The sequence below is a fragment of the Camponotus vicinus genome, unplaced genomic scaffold, assembly GCF_025532165.1.
Source record: "Camponotus vicinus isolate PSW18456_S1 unplaced genomic scaffold, iyCamVici1.0 SCAF_4, whole genome shotgun sequence".
Taxonomy (NCBI): domain Eukaryota; kingdom Metazoa; phylum Arthropoda; class Insecta; order Hymenoptera; family Formicidae; genus Camponotus; species Camponotus vicinus.
In genome coordinates this window covers 10,342,038-10,358,129 of record NW_028141976.1, presented here as the reverse complement: position 1 = coordinate 10,358,129, position 16,092 = coordinate 10,342,038, and the positions used below count along the sequence as shown (strand labels likewise).

At 34.0% G+C, this 16,092-nt stretch overlaps 3 protein-coding genes across 7 annotated transcripts; 2 read left to right on the top strand and 1 right to left on the bottom strand.

Annotated features, from left to right (window-relative positions):
• Positions 1–289: 289 nt before the first annotated feature.
• On the top strand, positions 290–8,853 carry Ack (activated Cdc42 kinase). 4 transcript variants are annotated; one of them, XM_083096191.1, is made up of 5 exons: positions 290–734; positions 2,012–3,966; positions 4,088–5,734; positions 5,959–6,626; positions 6,883–8,853. In XM_083096191.1, exons 1-5 carry the CDS (start codon positions 713–715, stop codon positions 6,980–6,982), a joined length of 4,392 nt encoding a protein of 1,463 aa, XP_082952317.1. In that variant the 5' UTR covers positions 290–712; the 3' UTR covers positions 6,983–8,853. The 4 variants fall into 4 exon arrangements, with proteins under 4 accessions (XP_082952317.1, XP_082952318.1, XP_082952319.1 ...); XM_083096192.1 differs by having other exon boundaries at positions 291–734; positions 1,963–3,966; XM_083096193.1 differs by having other exon boundaries at positions 723–844; positions 1,963–3,966.
• A 120-nt stretch (positions 8,854–8,973) lies between these two features.
• Positions 8,974–13,790, top strand: LOC145969893 (uncharacterized). The gene is made up of 4 exons (XM_083096198.1): positions 8,974–9,792; positions 10,105–10,366; positions 10,996–11,171; positions 12,561–13,790. The coding sequence occupies exons 2-4, from the start codon at positions 10,143–10,145 to the stop codon at positions 12,740–12,742; spliced, it is 582 nt and encodes a 193-aa protein (XP_082952324.1). The 5' UTR covers positions 8,974–9,792; positions 10,105–10,142; the 3' UTR covers positions 12,743–13,790.
• Positions 12,801–16,062, bottom strand: LOC145969892 (uncharacterized). 2 transcript variants are annotated; one of them, XM_083096196.1, is made up of 6 exons: positions 15,705–16,062; positions 14,294–14,531; positions 13,908–14,065; positions 13,786–13,822; positions 13,586–13,698; positions 12,801–13,286 (listed from the first exon to the last, which is right to left on the bottom strand). In XM_083096196.1, exons 1-5 carry the CDS (start codon positions 15,771–15,773, stop codon positions 13,613–13,615), a joined length of 588 nt encoding a protein of 195 aa, XP_082952322.1. In that variant the 5' UTR covers positions 15,774–16,062; the 3' UTR covers positions 12,801–13,286; positions 13,586–13,612. The 2 variants fall into 2 exon arrangements, with proteins under 2 accessions (XP_082952322.1, XP_082952321.1); XM_083096195.1 differs by lacking the exon at positions 13,786–13,822 and having other exon boundaries at positions 12,803–13,286; positions 15,705–16,055.
• Between the last annotated feature and the right edge of the window lie 30 nt (positions 16,063–16,092).

Below are 16,092 nucleotides of genomic sequence, written 5' to 3'. Positions count from 1 at the left end.
GTTTGACGTTTATTTTCAGCGTTAAAGGCATCACGTGACTAAAAGTGAAAATACCAATTCGTCATTTTTTGGTCACGCGATGTTTTTTTGACGCTAAAAATGAATGTCGAGCGTCCCATGAATTTATAGAGCACCCTTTTTCTTGCGAATTTGATACTTCAATGAGACCACGTTCAATGCGCACGCGCAAAAAAATCCCTGAGAACTACCTTGAAAGTGCATTCGCGCGCATGCGCAGTCCGACCTACTGCATATACAGTGAAATTTATTCAATTTTGATCACTTTTTTTGTTTTCTTTTCCCTACTTCCCCCTCCCCTTCGCTCTAATCTCGTCTCGTTGGTGTGCAAGATCGTCCGAAGTCGCGGAAGCGGGGCTGCAACAACGATCTATTCTATTGGACCGTAGTTCAATAGTAGTAGTTTCCTTCACGAGAATCGGCGAGTGCGCGGACGGGGATTAATTTTCAGGGGGAGTAGCGGCTGGACTTTTAGGTTAGGACGCGATCGTTGGAGAATGCATCACTCTGGAAAACTGTCGGGTGAAAGTGCGCGTCGTCGGGGATTCCGACAGAGCGAAGGCCGCTCTCGAGCGCCTTGAAGCGAGCGAACGTTTCGGGAAATCCGTCCCGAATAAGAAGCTTCGTCGCGAGTGGTTTCTCCGATTTTCCTCGACGATCCTTGACGATCGCTGACGATCCTGGACAGAGAAAGATGATAAAAGCGAGATCCGTAGGTTAGTACTACCTATCTCGGCCTGTTTTCTCGGTGACGTATGAAGGGGAAGACTGTGTCATGGACTGGGAGAGTCAGCTGTCTTGTTGACCATTGCATTTTTTTTTCTAAGTAAGAATCAAGAAGAAGAGGCAGGATAGAGTTTTTTACACAGCCAAGCTGTGTCGAAAACATCTCTTGTAAAGTTTCTAGAATGAATTTTATCGGCAGAAAAAAAAATGCTGATAACGGATTTCTGATAAGAGATTTCTTTTACAAGATTGTTAGCAGAATACAGCTAAATTTGCCAACAAAATATGAAATAGAAATTGCGCAAATCACAGTTGGATGCAAATTGATGATAAAGACTGAAGAATTTACCAAACAAATTGACATCAAAATGATAACAGAAATTGTGAATATAATTTCTGATTGATTTCTATCATCGATATTTATCATATTTGCAAGCTTTGCTCTAGCTTTTGTTCAAATTAAATCTTATTATAGATCAGTTTAATTTGTTTGCTTAAGATTTTGCTAAGAATTAATATTTCAATACAATCTAAGATGATAAAGTTTTCAAATCTGAAAAATGAGAAATTTTCATTTTAAAGAATTAATTTTAATATAAAAGTATAAATTGAAGAATGATAATTCTAAACTTTAAAATATAAATTGCCAAATAGTCAATTAATAAGATCAAAAATCTAATTTTCCAACATTCTCAAAATTATAAAGTTATTACACAGAGCTTTCAATTCTGCTTATAAAATTATATTAAAAATCTAACTGACATAGAGACTTATCAATTGAATGCGATATCTAATATGATTAATCATTGGCATTCTTAGAAATAGATAAGAAAAAGAAGTTATTTTTTATTAATGTTTAAGTATAAAATATTCTTTATCTTATATCTCAAGCGTTAACGTTAACTAGATATATAGAATATTCAAGTACATACTTTAAAGAATCATAAAGAAAGATATAATTTCAAAATATTCCGAAAAAAAATATCTCTCTTTAATATTATTTAATGTTATGTTGTTTCCCAAAATGATATCTTTTGTCTAAAGTGAATATTAAAAAATTAGTCTGCATAATAAATATCAGTTTCTTTTCAGTTTTCTTTTCCAAGTTATGATATGGAATTAATGTTAAAAAAATGTGAGATCTTTTGAAAATTTAAAATCTTTCTTAGATCCCTACATATACATATGTTAAAAATATTTTTATATATACATTTGTAGAGTGTTGGATATCTGAGTGAGTAAGAAAGAACTGCAATTATCATGGCAGATGAGGAGGGAACAGAGTGGCTTCAGGAGCTATTGCTTGACGTGCAGCTTTCTCAGTTCTTCACGCGTATACGGGATGATCTACAGGTCACTCGGTTGCATCACTTTGATTATGTTCAATCGGAAGACCTGGAGAAGATAGGTCTGGGTAAACCTGGCATCAGACGCCTACTGGACGCGGTAAAGAAGAGACGGAGTGCTCAATGGAAGAAAACTCTGATCACCAAAATTAAACCCGGCAGTAGCAGTAAGAGCAGCAAGCGAGCCTCACAGCCTATCGAGACTTCCTCAGCACTAACTTGTCTCATACAGGATAAAGATGTGGTATTGTCTGTTAAATTGGGCGATGGAAGCTTCGGTGTCGTTAGAAGAGGAGAATGGACTTCCCCCTCTGGACGAACTCTACCTGTCGCCGTGAAGGTCCTGAAGGCGGACGCTCTCACGCAACCAAGTGTCATGGAAGACTTCGTGTCTGAAGTTCAGGCGATGCACACCTTGGATCATCATAATCTCATTAGACTATACGGTGTGGTGTTGTCCCAGCCAATGATGATGGTGACCGAGCTCGCGCCTTTAGGTGCGCTGCTTGACCACTTGCGGCAGCAATGCGGCAGAATTTCAATTCTCACTCTTTGCAATTATGCGTTGCAAGTCGCTACAGGTATGGCGTACTTGGAGGCAAAGCGTTTCTTACATCGCGACCTGGCGTGTAGAAACGTCCTGTTGAGCTCGATTGACAAAGTTAAGATCGGTGATTTTGGATTGATGAGAGCACTTCCTCAAGAGGAAGATTGCTACGTCATGACCGAACATAAGAAAGTGCCTTTTCCTTGGTGCGCTCCAGAGTCTCTCAAGGCTCGACAATTTAGTCACGCGTCGGATGTCTGGATGTTCGGTGTGACGTTGTGGGAAATGTTGACATTTGGCGAGGAGCCCTGGCTGGGCCTAAACGGTTCCGAAATACTGCGGAAGATTGATCGTGAAGCTGAGCGGCTGCACGAACCGGAAGCAACACCTCCATACATGTATGAATTGATGCTCCGTTGCTGGGCGAGAGAACCTTCGGAGAGGCCAACATTCGCCTCATTGAAGGAATCATTGACCAGCATGGTGCCGTCCGTGATGAAGGCTGTGACCGCCTTCGACAATGTCGAAGGAAAAATGTCTATTGAGTCAGGAGACCAAATCGTAATTATCGATGGGCGTCCGGAGAACTACTGGTGGAAGGGCCAGAACCAGCGAACCTTTCAAGTGGCGCACTTTCCACGCTGCCTGGTCGATCCGATGCGCCGGAAACAGCCAGGGGATATCAGCAAGCCACTGGAAAATTCGTTCATCCATACGGGACATGGTGCACCTTTCGGCAAGAGCTGGGGTAGCCCCGTTTACATCGACGATGTATACTTGAGGAACCCGATGGATCCTCCAGACGTGTTGATGGCGGCCGCGACAGACAACCAGACGAAAAAGAGATTTTCTTATGGTACACCACGCACCAGAAAACAATTTAATTATATGAAACTGCGCAACGATATTCGATCGAGTCCAGTCAAAATTTCACAATCAGCGTCGACCTCGAGCGTTAGCCAGGAGGACAACCTGATTGATTTGTCTGCCGAGGAGTTGGCGAGTACGAGTGCACATGAAGAAGTCGCATGCAGGCGAGTGGTCAATATTCTAGATGAACCAATTGACGGCGAGAAGTTTTCCTGGCAGGACGAGGAGAGCAGGACGTATGCAAACTTTCCCGGAAACGTGGATCCCGCGTATTCTGATCCCTTCGATACGTCTGCTGTGTTCATGAAGCCACCACATTCGCGATATTATAGTCATGTACCCACTGAAGTCGCCAGTCGCTATCTGAAGACGCAGATGTACGGAAATGTGGACAATCAAGAGGCAGGAGATCACGCTCAAGGCACAGCGAATTTCGTTGCTGATTCTGCTAATACAGAGGTATGTTGGATCATCTTTTGAAAAACAATCTTTTCAAGTAATTTGCGAACTTAGTTATAACGATTGACACTCAACTTTTTTAATTATCTATACCACTTTGTTTTATTTATTACTTTCTCAGGAAGCTCGTCAATACTCAGTGAATCTGAATAAGGAATGTCGACAGGACGCAGTAAACCTGAACGTGAATACGAATGCGGAAGGTGATGATGTGAGTCATTATAGTGAGATAGATAAGATTAGCCCTCGCGGATCGAACTGGTCTACCTGGCCGGAGGATCTACGAAATTCTTCTGCCGCGCAGACCTATGTCAACGTTTCCGGCGTTGAAGAATCTGCATCGTCATTTGTCGCCCCTACTCCCCCGCCTCCTCCCTCCATTGGACCAAACACGAGTCCGTCCAAGCCAAAATCCAATTGCGAGCTTGCACGGAGTATGAACGAGTTATCGCTAAATTCCAACTCCAGTGCCAATGTCACAAAAAAGTTGGATCCTGGCTTTTTGGCCGAATTAGAGAAGCACTTGGGCGAGAAGGAGGCTACAAAGAACACGAATTCTGCCAATAGTGAAGAAAACCAGGAACCGGAAGGCGCGAGTTATTTGCGCTCATCGCAAGACAAGTTGCGACAAGGTTCCACGTCGATCCAGCAGCTTTCAACTGTAGAAGATGCCACCAAATCTTTAACGGTCATTCCAGTGTTGAAATCTCCGCCACACAAGAAATCAAAATCACCGGTAACGACGATAGATCGTCGAGCATCTTTCTCGTCAACATCATCTACTAGCAAAGTACAAAATTCTTGGCAGTCAAAAAGTACGAACATTCAAAGACCACGTCCTCAGGATGAGCAACGTATGTCAGAATCGACCACTGACGCCATAGTGAGTCAAATCTGGCAGCAAACGCAGACTCTATCGCAGCAGCAGCAAAATATCTGTCTAACCGATTTGGCTACTGGATGTCAGACATTAACTCCTGTTCCAGTGGCTCAAGGGAACGCTAAATTTCAAGAAACCGCTGGCAATATTGCCAGCGGTGCGAGCAATCACGATCAACATGGTCCTTGCAATGTCGCCAAGGCCATCTTCACTCAGTCGCAAGCCTGCTCATCGAATCAGAATCATTCTCCGAATACGACGCATGTCAATCAAGGCAATATCAACCTGCTTCACGAAGCTGCCAGCAACATTGCTGGTAGTAGCACAAGCGAGGCTCAACATGGTCCCTGCAATGTTGCCAAGGCTACGTTTAATCAAGCTCAAGTTTGCTCAGCAAATACTGAGAATTATTTTCAGAATCCATCGACCCTTGATCATGGTGTTTTCAATTTACTGCAGGTTGCTGCCAACAGCGTCACAAACGATTCTCAGTATAATGTCACAAACACTTCTAAAGCGAGCTTGAACCAGATGCAAGCTTGTTCGTCAACCAGTAGCCAGAATTATAATGCATCGAGCGCTGCTCTTAGTTTGCTTCAAACTGCCAATCATGTTTCTGGTGCGAGTGCAAGCGAACCCTCTCCATATGGATCTTGCAATATCTCCAAAGCCGCTTCCACTAATCAAGCGCAAGCTTGTCCGACGATGAGTCAGAACTACTCGCAGAATCAGAGCAGTTTTGGTTTGCATCAAATTTGTCCTCAGAATGTGCCAATGTCATCCGGTGCGAGTAATGTCCACAAGATCGCTCACATACAGAATGATTTGCAACACCTGAAACCTGCTACACTTTTATCCGAACAAGTATACGCCGAATTGAAACAAACGGTATGTAACTTTCGTAATTATATAATAGATCTCGGAAGATATTTTTTCTTCAAAATTATCAAATTTAAAAATAATTACATTTAAAAATAATTGGAATTAAACAATGTGTAAAAAGTAAACGCTAACATATGCGACAATACTTATTAAAATCTGATAAGCCTCGAGATTTAAAATTCAAACGTATAACAAATCTCTTAAGCTAAGTGATTCTAAATATTTTACAGGTACCTAATCTAGAACAGCTGTCTCAGAACGAATTCAATACTCTCTATAATAAGACTGTTCAACAGAATATACTGCGAAATTACTATTCTAATAATCTGAGCGGAGATTCGGGCCAAAAAAACGCTCAGGAAATGACTAGCAATCAACAGCAACAAAAGACTATGATTGGCAGAAATCAGTCTGCCCAGGGACACTCTTGTGACTTTAGTCCTTATCTAAAACAGCCGCCAGTTTATAACCCACCTCCTCCTCCGACCTGGAGCCCGCTCAATTCCGGTCAAAATGGTTACACGCAGAATCATTATTCTACAGCCAAATGCAACTTGAGCGGACCCTCCAATCTGCTGCAAACTGAAACCTCTTCTTTAGCAAGAAATGTATCTGGATCGGCAACAGTAAACGACTTGGCCGCCGTCAAAGTGAACCTGCTGCAAGTCAATCAACACCAAACCGGTACTAGTCCTCCGCTCACCGCGGCCTCCCAGCAATTGGTAATGTCGTTAAGCGACGAGTTTCGAGCGAGCAGGATCATGAAGGTGCAGAAGGAGGCTGCGGACGCGTCGCAGCAGGAGGTACTGGCTGCGCTGCAGGCGACCGGCTGGGACACGAATCAAGCTGCTAAACAGATCGCAAAAGATAGACAGGCGAAGGTTGAAAGTCTCGTGAGGTAAGTGTCTCGATATTCTTTGGTAAATCGATTTACTCACGCGAGATTATCTGTGCCGCTGTAAAATAGACATGACTTGACATTATATATTACAGTTATAAAGATTTTATATAGACATTTATATTGGGACAACAGACTCGACATTAGTTGTACAGATTTGCCGTCATATAAAATTCAAAAATTCTTTAAGACACTTGTGATAATGTGTCAAAAAGGGGAAAAATTACGATGCAATCGATTTTCTCATTTTTTATAGGTTGGGCTTGGCTAATAAACAACAATGCGAAAACGCTCTGAAGCAAACAAAATATGATGTAGAAATGGCAGCTTCATTATTGCTCGATCAGGTCAGATGAGAAATAACCACGGTCAATAATTCAAAACTTCCTGTGACATAGTTGTAACGTTGCTAAAACCTTACGTTTATTTATGAACAAAAGCGATAGACAAAAATTTCATTTGGGAAACAATTACAGCGATCTGTCTGAGATTACTCGCGGATTTTTTTGTCGAGCTTTTGCATTCCATTCTATGGCACAATTTAATGCTAAACATGACTGATGCTTACTATTTGGACGATGTAAAAACAGAGTTATTGTGCATAATCGATAAGTGATAAAAATATTACTAGTGTGACATTATTCTTAATACGTAACAAGTATAAATCTGAAACTGTGATATATTGTTCATCTTTATCTGGACTTACAATTATGGTGTTGTTAATGAACTTTTAGGACAGTGAAGATAAGAAACTTTATTTATAACAGATGTTGTTGAAAAAAAATTGAGATTATTAAATTAAATAATATTTAGTTTACATATACAAGATAAATCAGCAGCAATTAAGATTTTTAATATCTTCGAAAATGAACAAATAAGAAGATTTGTCAAACAAAAATTACGTATATAATGTGAGTTACATATATAACATAAACATGAGAATCATTATGGCACTCTTTGAAATTTGTGTTTGACAAATTTTTTTTCTATTCTTTTATTTTTTTTATATAATTGTAAAGATAAAATGCTAATTGCTATCAGTTTCCTGTCTGTATATGTATTTCCGCGTACATCCTGTCTGTATATGTATTTCCGCGTGCGAATTGTATGTGTGGGTAACACAATTAGTGGCAAATCTACATTTTCGGTTTATCATAACTATAGAAACGGGTATAATCAAAAATTTTATTTCAATTACATATAAAAAAATATATACTCTCTCTTTATGTTACATGTAAAAAAATATGTACTTTATGTAATTATCATTTAACATAATAATATAATCTTTAATTTACGAAAAATAAATTTTAGAATTTTATTTTAGAACTATGTATATCATAGTTCAAGAACATATGTTACTATCTATATAATAAAATCTCTTGATTTATACTTAAAAGTTCCAAGGTTTCAAGGTTAAACTTCATATCGATGGATCTACTGCTGGTTACAACATTATTTTGAATTTTAAGTTTGAAGTTTATGTCATAATAGATATGTACAATATACACACACATACGGAGTGTTTCATAAAACTTGTGCCAAAATCTGGCATATGCTTCACAAAACATTGTATACATCACAGTAGAAAATTTAAAAGAGAAAGAAAATTCAAGATTTATAAAAATTTACAAACTAAAGCTTTCAAATTAAAAATGGAAAAGTTTACGAGTTTTACAGAATTTAAAATTCTGAAAATCTAAAAGAATCTTTAAAAAATTCTTCAAAAAAATATTCTGAAATTTATAAATCCAAAAATTTAAGCATTTGAAGATCTTAAAAAAATCTAGGATTGTAGAATTCAAGAATTTAGAAATATCTAGACATATACATGTGCATCTAAATATTGAAGAACAGAAAAATTTATTAACCGGCAAAAGAAAAAGAGAGATTAATAAAGATAAATCATTGTTATTATTATTATTAATAGTTCTGATGTATTATCGAACAAAGTAATATTAGGAAAATCACACAAACGCGATTGTAGGTCCAGATAGAGATTAGAGGATTTAGATATTATCATGACATGTAGTTTTTCTTCCTACATACGTTGAAGAATATCGAGAGAGTTATTTTATTATTACATATAAACCAAACCAGAGTGTACATAATTTTTTTTTTATTTAAGCTTACAGTCAATACTCTACTCATTTCTTTCTATTTCTTTAGGATGCCTTTTTTTCTGTTTGATGAGCGAAATTATATGAATGAATAAAAAAATTATGTTGAAGTTACCGCTTTATATATCTAGATATGCAGACATGCATCTCATCTTCTAATCCCAAAATCCTTCATTCTTAATACAAGATTTAAGAATGTATCTAGGAATCCATTTATTCATGAATATGACAATTGCATACAAATAATACATTAAACAATTCTCTTTATAATAGTACAATTTCATTTAATGTATTTTATATATAAAAATTGTATATAAAAAATGAGAAATCTACGAGGAGAATTGAAAGTCTATTAATATTCCAAGTTAAAGTGACTAGTGACTCAAAGTGTGAATAATGTAACAAAGTCTTCTCTGGTTTTACTTTTCAAATAAGAGATGCGTACGTCAGCAAATTGTCTAAATCGTGAAAAGAGATCTGAATCGTCCAAGCACTTGCTATCGAAAGTAGCGTGTCCTTGAATAGAGCACACGCACGTGTGCTCTAATTACGCTCGATATATCATCCGTTATGGGATTCAGAATTCAGAATATACGATGATTGGCCCATGAGATTCGCGTGCGGGCGTGAAAGTGCGAATGTACGTACGAGGTTTCACCGAGAAGAGCGTAGAGGGAAATGTTTCTGCTTTTACGGCCGCAGAAGCAAAACTGCACTCGCAGCGTGTGCAACTCTTGCGCGAGGACCAAGGAAGAACGGCTTAAATAAAAAAAAATTACGAGGAAATTGTAAATATCTAATCGAGATCATATGTTATATATAAATACAAATAACGCGAAAAATAGAACATAAATGAATAGTATAGTTATTTTGGAAGAAAAAGTGGAAAAATATTTTTTATAAATAGAAAAGTGGAAAGAGTTTGTTAAATAGAGATCAATTAATATGAAATAATTTCGTTAAATATTTGTCAAGTGTGTAATAAAAATTTCAACATGTTCATCTAAGGATTTCACGGGGGAAACAAGAAGATTTATAATTGTCTTAAGGTAAAATAATCTTTCATAAACAAGTACATGGAAGAATATAACATATAAATAAATGTATAGTTTATATTAAAATTGTTATATTAAATAATAATTGTTAAATTAAATAATAATTGTAAATGAAAATTGTTATATTAAATAATAGTTTATATTAAAATTATTATATTAAAATTGTTACCAATAAGAAACAGCGATTTTGATTAGACATTAATTGATAATTGATTTAATAATTGTCATTAGTTAGATTAATATAGAATAAATATATAAGAAGAGACCAAGAAAAAAAATAATTTAACATTTTTCTCTCCAAAAAAGCTGCACATTACATTCCCGAGGTAGAGTCCGAGAGAGAAATGCCAGTGGAATCGTCGATCTATTGGAGCTCGGTCGATTCACGAAAATCGACCTCCGGCAGTTCCGGAAGCGACGCGGGCGGTCGTCATTACGTGGACCCGTGGGACCTGGAGAATTATGCTTATCTACGCCGTCACAACGTCGCCGAAGCACCGCGTCGAACGCGACGTCCTCCCACGAACGAGCATTCTTCCCGCGATACGCGAACATTCCCGGAATACTGGTAATACACAGAGAGAAATTCCGACATGTGAAATTAAGGGTCTGCAACTACACATTAGGCGATTATATCAATAGCGAAAAAATGTATGAAGTTTTTTTTCTCACTCTATACATCGCACGAGATATAATTTAGAGGAAAGAAATTTTTTTCATACCAGAAACCTCTGTGTAATCTATTTGGAATTACAGTGTCTATTTCTCTAATAGAATAGATCAGTGTCTATTTCTCTAATAGAATAGATTCAAATTTTGATATTTATAACTTGAAATTATTAATTTATATTAATTGCTAATATTAAAATCATCTCCATATTAATAATAATTAATTATATAACATTTAATATTAAATATAAATTGTATATGCAATAATAACTTGAGAAATGAAGAGAATTTAGAATGAAACAAAAAAGTCTGATCCATATCTTTTTAGCTTGAAAATAATAATCTGAAATCTTACCTGAGAATTGTTAGATTAATATAGATTAATTTTTATAAATTTTGTTAAGGGAAGTTATTGATGTCCTTAATTTCACATGACCATGACACCAAATTTTCAAGGTGAAATTTGATAAGTGTTTATTCTCGTTTTCTCTCGTCGCTAATCAATTGGTTTCTAAATGAATTTTTCAGGTATGCTTTACCCTCATTGAGAGAATCGGAATATGATGGTTCCCCATACGCGCAGGAACTGTACCGCAGACCAATTAAGTCAACGAACAATGGCTTCTATTATCAGCAAGCTATCTACGAGGACGAGGGAATGGATTATGTTGCACCGTTTCCGGTTTACACGCCTGGATTATTCGGTAAGATCTATAGTCTATACCAGCTCGGAGTCTGAAAATTATTTATAATACTTCAGTATATGATTTTTAGAATTTTTACAAACATTTTTTAATTATTTATATGTTAAATTATGTTTAATTTTTTAATTTTAAAAAAATTTTTTTTAAAACAGTAAATATCGGTTTATTCCATAAGTAATATCGTATTTAGAATATGATATTGAATATAATTTTAATTGAATTTAATTTGAAATGATAAAAAAATATCTAAATTCCTACTTGCAATAAAAAATAAATTAGTCCATAATACATTTTTCATAATACAACGTGCCATTTATTTATTATTTATTTTCTAGTTTGTTGACTGAAAAATTTAATAAATTTTAAAATGTAATCATTTAATTGTGCCATTTTAAAATGTGTCTCAAATTTAAAATTTTACGTTACAATGCGGAACATTTTAAACATTATTCTAATAAAATGATCCATTACAACTTATGAAAATTAGAATCAAATTGAAATGCACAGTATTATTATATTCGCAGATTATGGAATTGTTAAATGTAGTCTCTAATTTGTATGCCAGTGGGGAATAGCGCGAATTTGATTCTGTCAGATTTCACGCCTTACTGGAGAAAAAAGGAAAGAAAACAGACCTTTTCCATTCGAAATGCACTTCGAGAAATCAAACGATTTCTATGGTCCGTAACGCGTTAGAAAGTTTTTATACGTGCTGTCGTTACATTATAATGTCTTATGGTGCGACACGATGTCGCAAGGATTGCCCTGTTGCGATGCGTTCATGCGCGAATCTGTACATCAATGTACGAATCGATCTTCACCGTGTAATTGTAATTTTCATCGCGTAGACTTTCTCTCCTAGATATTAAATCGTGCGCGAAATTTGTGGCGTTCACGAGCGCACATCAGTTGTTCTCGGATGTTACTGTAATGTTCAAGGATTTTATAAAGTTTGCAATTTGTAAAACAATTACATTATTTTTAACATTTACTTTTTGGAACTTAATTACCTATATAATTTTATATTCGTTAAAGTTCGATTTTTTTTTAATGAAAGGAGGATGTAAAAGTATCCATGGCATCTTCCATTTTTTTCGATCTCAATATTCAATTTAAATTTCTCGTTGCGATTAAAAACGGCGCGCAATTAATAATAATTTATAAAACAATAACGAAACGTCATTTTTAACATTTATTTTTTGGGAATTGATTGGCCGTATAATCTCATATTCATTAATTAATTTGAAGAAAAAATAAAGATAAAAAAGATATACATATATTGAAATATCACTAATTTTGAATTGTAGATGGTTAGATTGTATCTTACTCTCTCTTTTCTTTCTTCTTGTCTCTTTTACTATTGATTTATGTAAAATTTATTTGTTCAAGAAATTTCTAGATATCCTCTGCAAGAAGAAAGATGCTTGCCATATGCAATTCACACAGATAAAGACAGATATATAGCGGAAGCGATCTGTCCACCACATATTGGACATTTAAACACATATGGTCATCTGAAGATCGACTACACAAACAGCTGGAACTCGCTCAATCGTCGAATTAGGAAGTAAGATTGACTTTTCTCGGATTAGAAATGAATATGAGAAATGAGAATTACTTGATAATATGTTACATAAATAATATTGTTATATGCTCAATCAAAGCCTTTAATTAATTAAGGGTTAATCGAAAAAAACGTGCAATTAAATTTGCAATTTTATTACTCTTCTTATTTATTAGTTAGTAATTCATAAACACCTGTTTTGCTTTCATGTTATATTAGTAGATATATTTAAAAAATTATATTTATTTTTTTTATTAATTGTAATTTGTAACTTTCTTATAGTTTCGCGCAAAATAATATGTAATAAGTGAAATATTAATAAATTATTTGCGCCGTGTAAACCATACATATATACATATATATGTATATCGTTTTTACATTCTAATTAAAAATATTTAAGTTGTAATCGAAAGTAAGAACTTCTTTTTATACATATATGTTTATAATAATTTATAAATCGAATTTAAATAATATCAACCACAGTTTCATCGTCTTTTTGAAATAATTTTCTTCTTTTCCGGACGACATTAACAATGTCCAAAGCAGGCACTCTTAAAAAATCAAATAATTTTATATTATTAATATTTTTCAAATCGTTAATATTATTTTTTTGGATTTCCAGATCTCAAAAATTATAAATTTCTAATTTTTAAAAAATCTTTTAATATAATTACTATATTTAAAAAAAAAATTTACAAGATTATTAATAAATTATCCTAAATACTATTTTACTCTACATATGATGAAATTTCTCGGTATGCAAAGTTTTTAAATAATAAAATTATATTCTCGATAGCACTTTAATTAATTATCTAAATTAAAAACCGAAAAAAAAAATGATTTTTCTTACTTGCTAGGTCGATTTTCCTTTCTTTCATCATTTATAAAAGCAGGATGTTTTGTATTTTTCGTTCGTTGAACATTCTTGGACACTACATTTTGCTTTGCAAACCCTGCTTCTTTCTAAACAAATAGGGGATTTACACTTTAGAATATAACGTACTGAGAATAATTAATTTATAGCTCAATTAAATAAAAAAATTATCTTACTTTCATTCTTAAATCTCTTTCTTTCTTTTCTTTCTCTCTTTGTCACATACATTATGTAGAAAGAATTTCGGTAAATTTATTAAATGGATAAACGCATATAATAAGAAATTAATAATTAATACCAGAAGCAATTTCGCCTCCGTGCTATCCAAAAGACGTTTGTACTTCAAAATCTCGTCCTTGTGATGTTTGTCTTGCGACAGTAATTGTTGCTTGTGCTTATCCTCGAGTTGTACTATTTGCAAATGCAAAAAATCGATTTCGCTCTGCAATTTAGAGACTGCGCCAAATTAATTTTTAGTTTCCACTTTTCTATTTCCTCGTTTATTATTTTTCGCGAATTTTCGTACCTATTTTTTTAAATCACACTTTTATGCAACATTCAAAAATTTTTGAATGCGATTTAAATATCTTTGAATTTCAAAAATTAAAAATTTTAAATATAACTTTTTTATCTATGCACGAAGAGTCATACAAATCGAGATTTTAAAAAATTAAATACTTGTACCTTTATTATTGCTTAAAAGTTTATTACGTTCGTATTCTTGTTGTGCAATGGCTAGGGCACAGCGCAGTTGTTCGTTTTCCTTCTCTAAGATATCCAAAGATATCTTGTATTTTTCCTCACGTTTCATTAACCAGCGAAGCATATCCTTCCGTTTGTTCTTCATCATTTCCAATTTGTTGCGCTCACATTCTAAGGAATTTTGTTGCGTCTCGCTGAAAACATGCAGCGCGGCATATTTCTGCCACGCATGAGGATCTTTTTATTCTTTTATTAAAATAATTTTTAAGATTAAACTCGTTTTTAAACATAGTTTTTGTATAGCAAATATTACTCTTAATGACAAAGATAATAGTAAAATATATGTGTAAAAATGAATCTTTAGCATTGAAAGAAATAATTGATCCAATTAAAATCTCTTTTTGAAATTTTAATCATTTTTGATGGGATTTATATACGATCGTCGTAATAAATGTTTAGATTAGACAGAATTTACGATACTTGTCGAGGATTAAAGTAAAATGGGATATAAAATTTTATAACATTTATGTACATCTTTCAATTTTTTAAGAATTAATTTTACGCATTTCTAGTAAGGTTGCAAATTCAAAAACAAAATTTAAAATAAAAAGACATATTAATAAATATTGTATTGATAACGAAAATTTAAATCTTGTATTAGTCTTAAGTGAATCATCTTGTACTATCTTGTCTCAAGTTTATTAATAATTTTCATATAAAATTGAGTAATTGTTTAAAATAATATTTAATATAATAATTAATTTAAAATAATATAATACTTAACATAATCATTAATTTAAAATATTTATAAATAAATATAATTGTTTAAATCATTATATTATATAATTATACAATTATAATAATTAAATTACTTAAATAATTATTATTTATGTGTGTCATTTTTTTACTTCCCAAAATGTTATATATTGTATACATATACATATGTTGTCTTTATATTATTTATATTTTGTTTATTGTATTATAATTGTATTTTTATAATTGTATTTTTAAATGACTAATGTTTTTATTTAGAAAATAAATTTTTAAATTGGTATAGTATGTGTTGTACATGTACGTGTGTGTGTGTGAGATCTTTTTCTCATTTAATTTAGTATACATATTTTTATACATATTTATATACATATTTTAGATTTTTTTTTAAGTTAACAATCTCTTGACAAGATTACATAATATAATCTTGACACACTTGATAACTAATTAAAAATCTTGCCTTGAACTTATCTCGAAATCGAGATAAGATAAGACAAAATAATATCAAGAGTCTTATGCAACTCTAATCTGTATCAGAAATCCAAGCTATCGATCAATCAAATGTATCAATTGGAATATCTGCTTTTACAAGTGGGCACAAGAGATACGGTTCTTCACTTACATCGCGTATCTCTCTGTATTTATCCAGAAGAGCCTGGAGATCAGAACGCAATATTTGGCTATAAGCCATTCTTCTTCCTTTTTCTATAAATCTTTTTTTGGAGGACTCAGGATCCGCTTTCTTCTGCTGCCTATTGTCTTCGTCTTGAAATTTAATGGCTCTCGTTGACCAGGGGAAGAGATTAGTCTGATTTAGCCGCCCATCAACAGGTGAAATTACCGTCTTTTCTCCGATATTTGGTGCGCTACTTTTCAGTCATTTTAAATCGATCCTGCGCAAGGTAATTGAAGAATCGCGTACGAATTGTATTACGAATACATTTTCAAGCGTGTTCGAAAATCTTGTCCATGGAGTAAAATAGTAAAATTTAACTGACCAATCTCAGGAT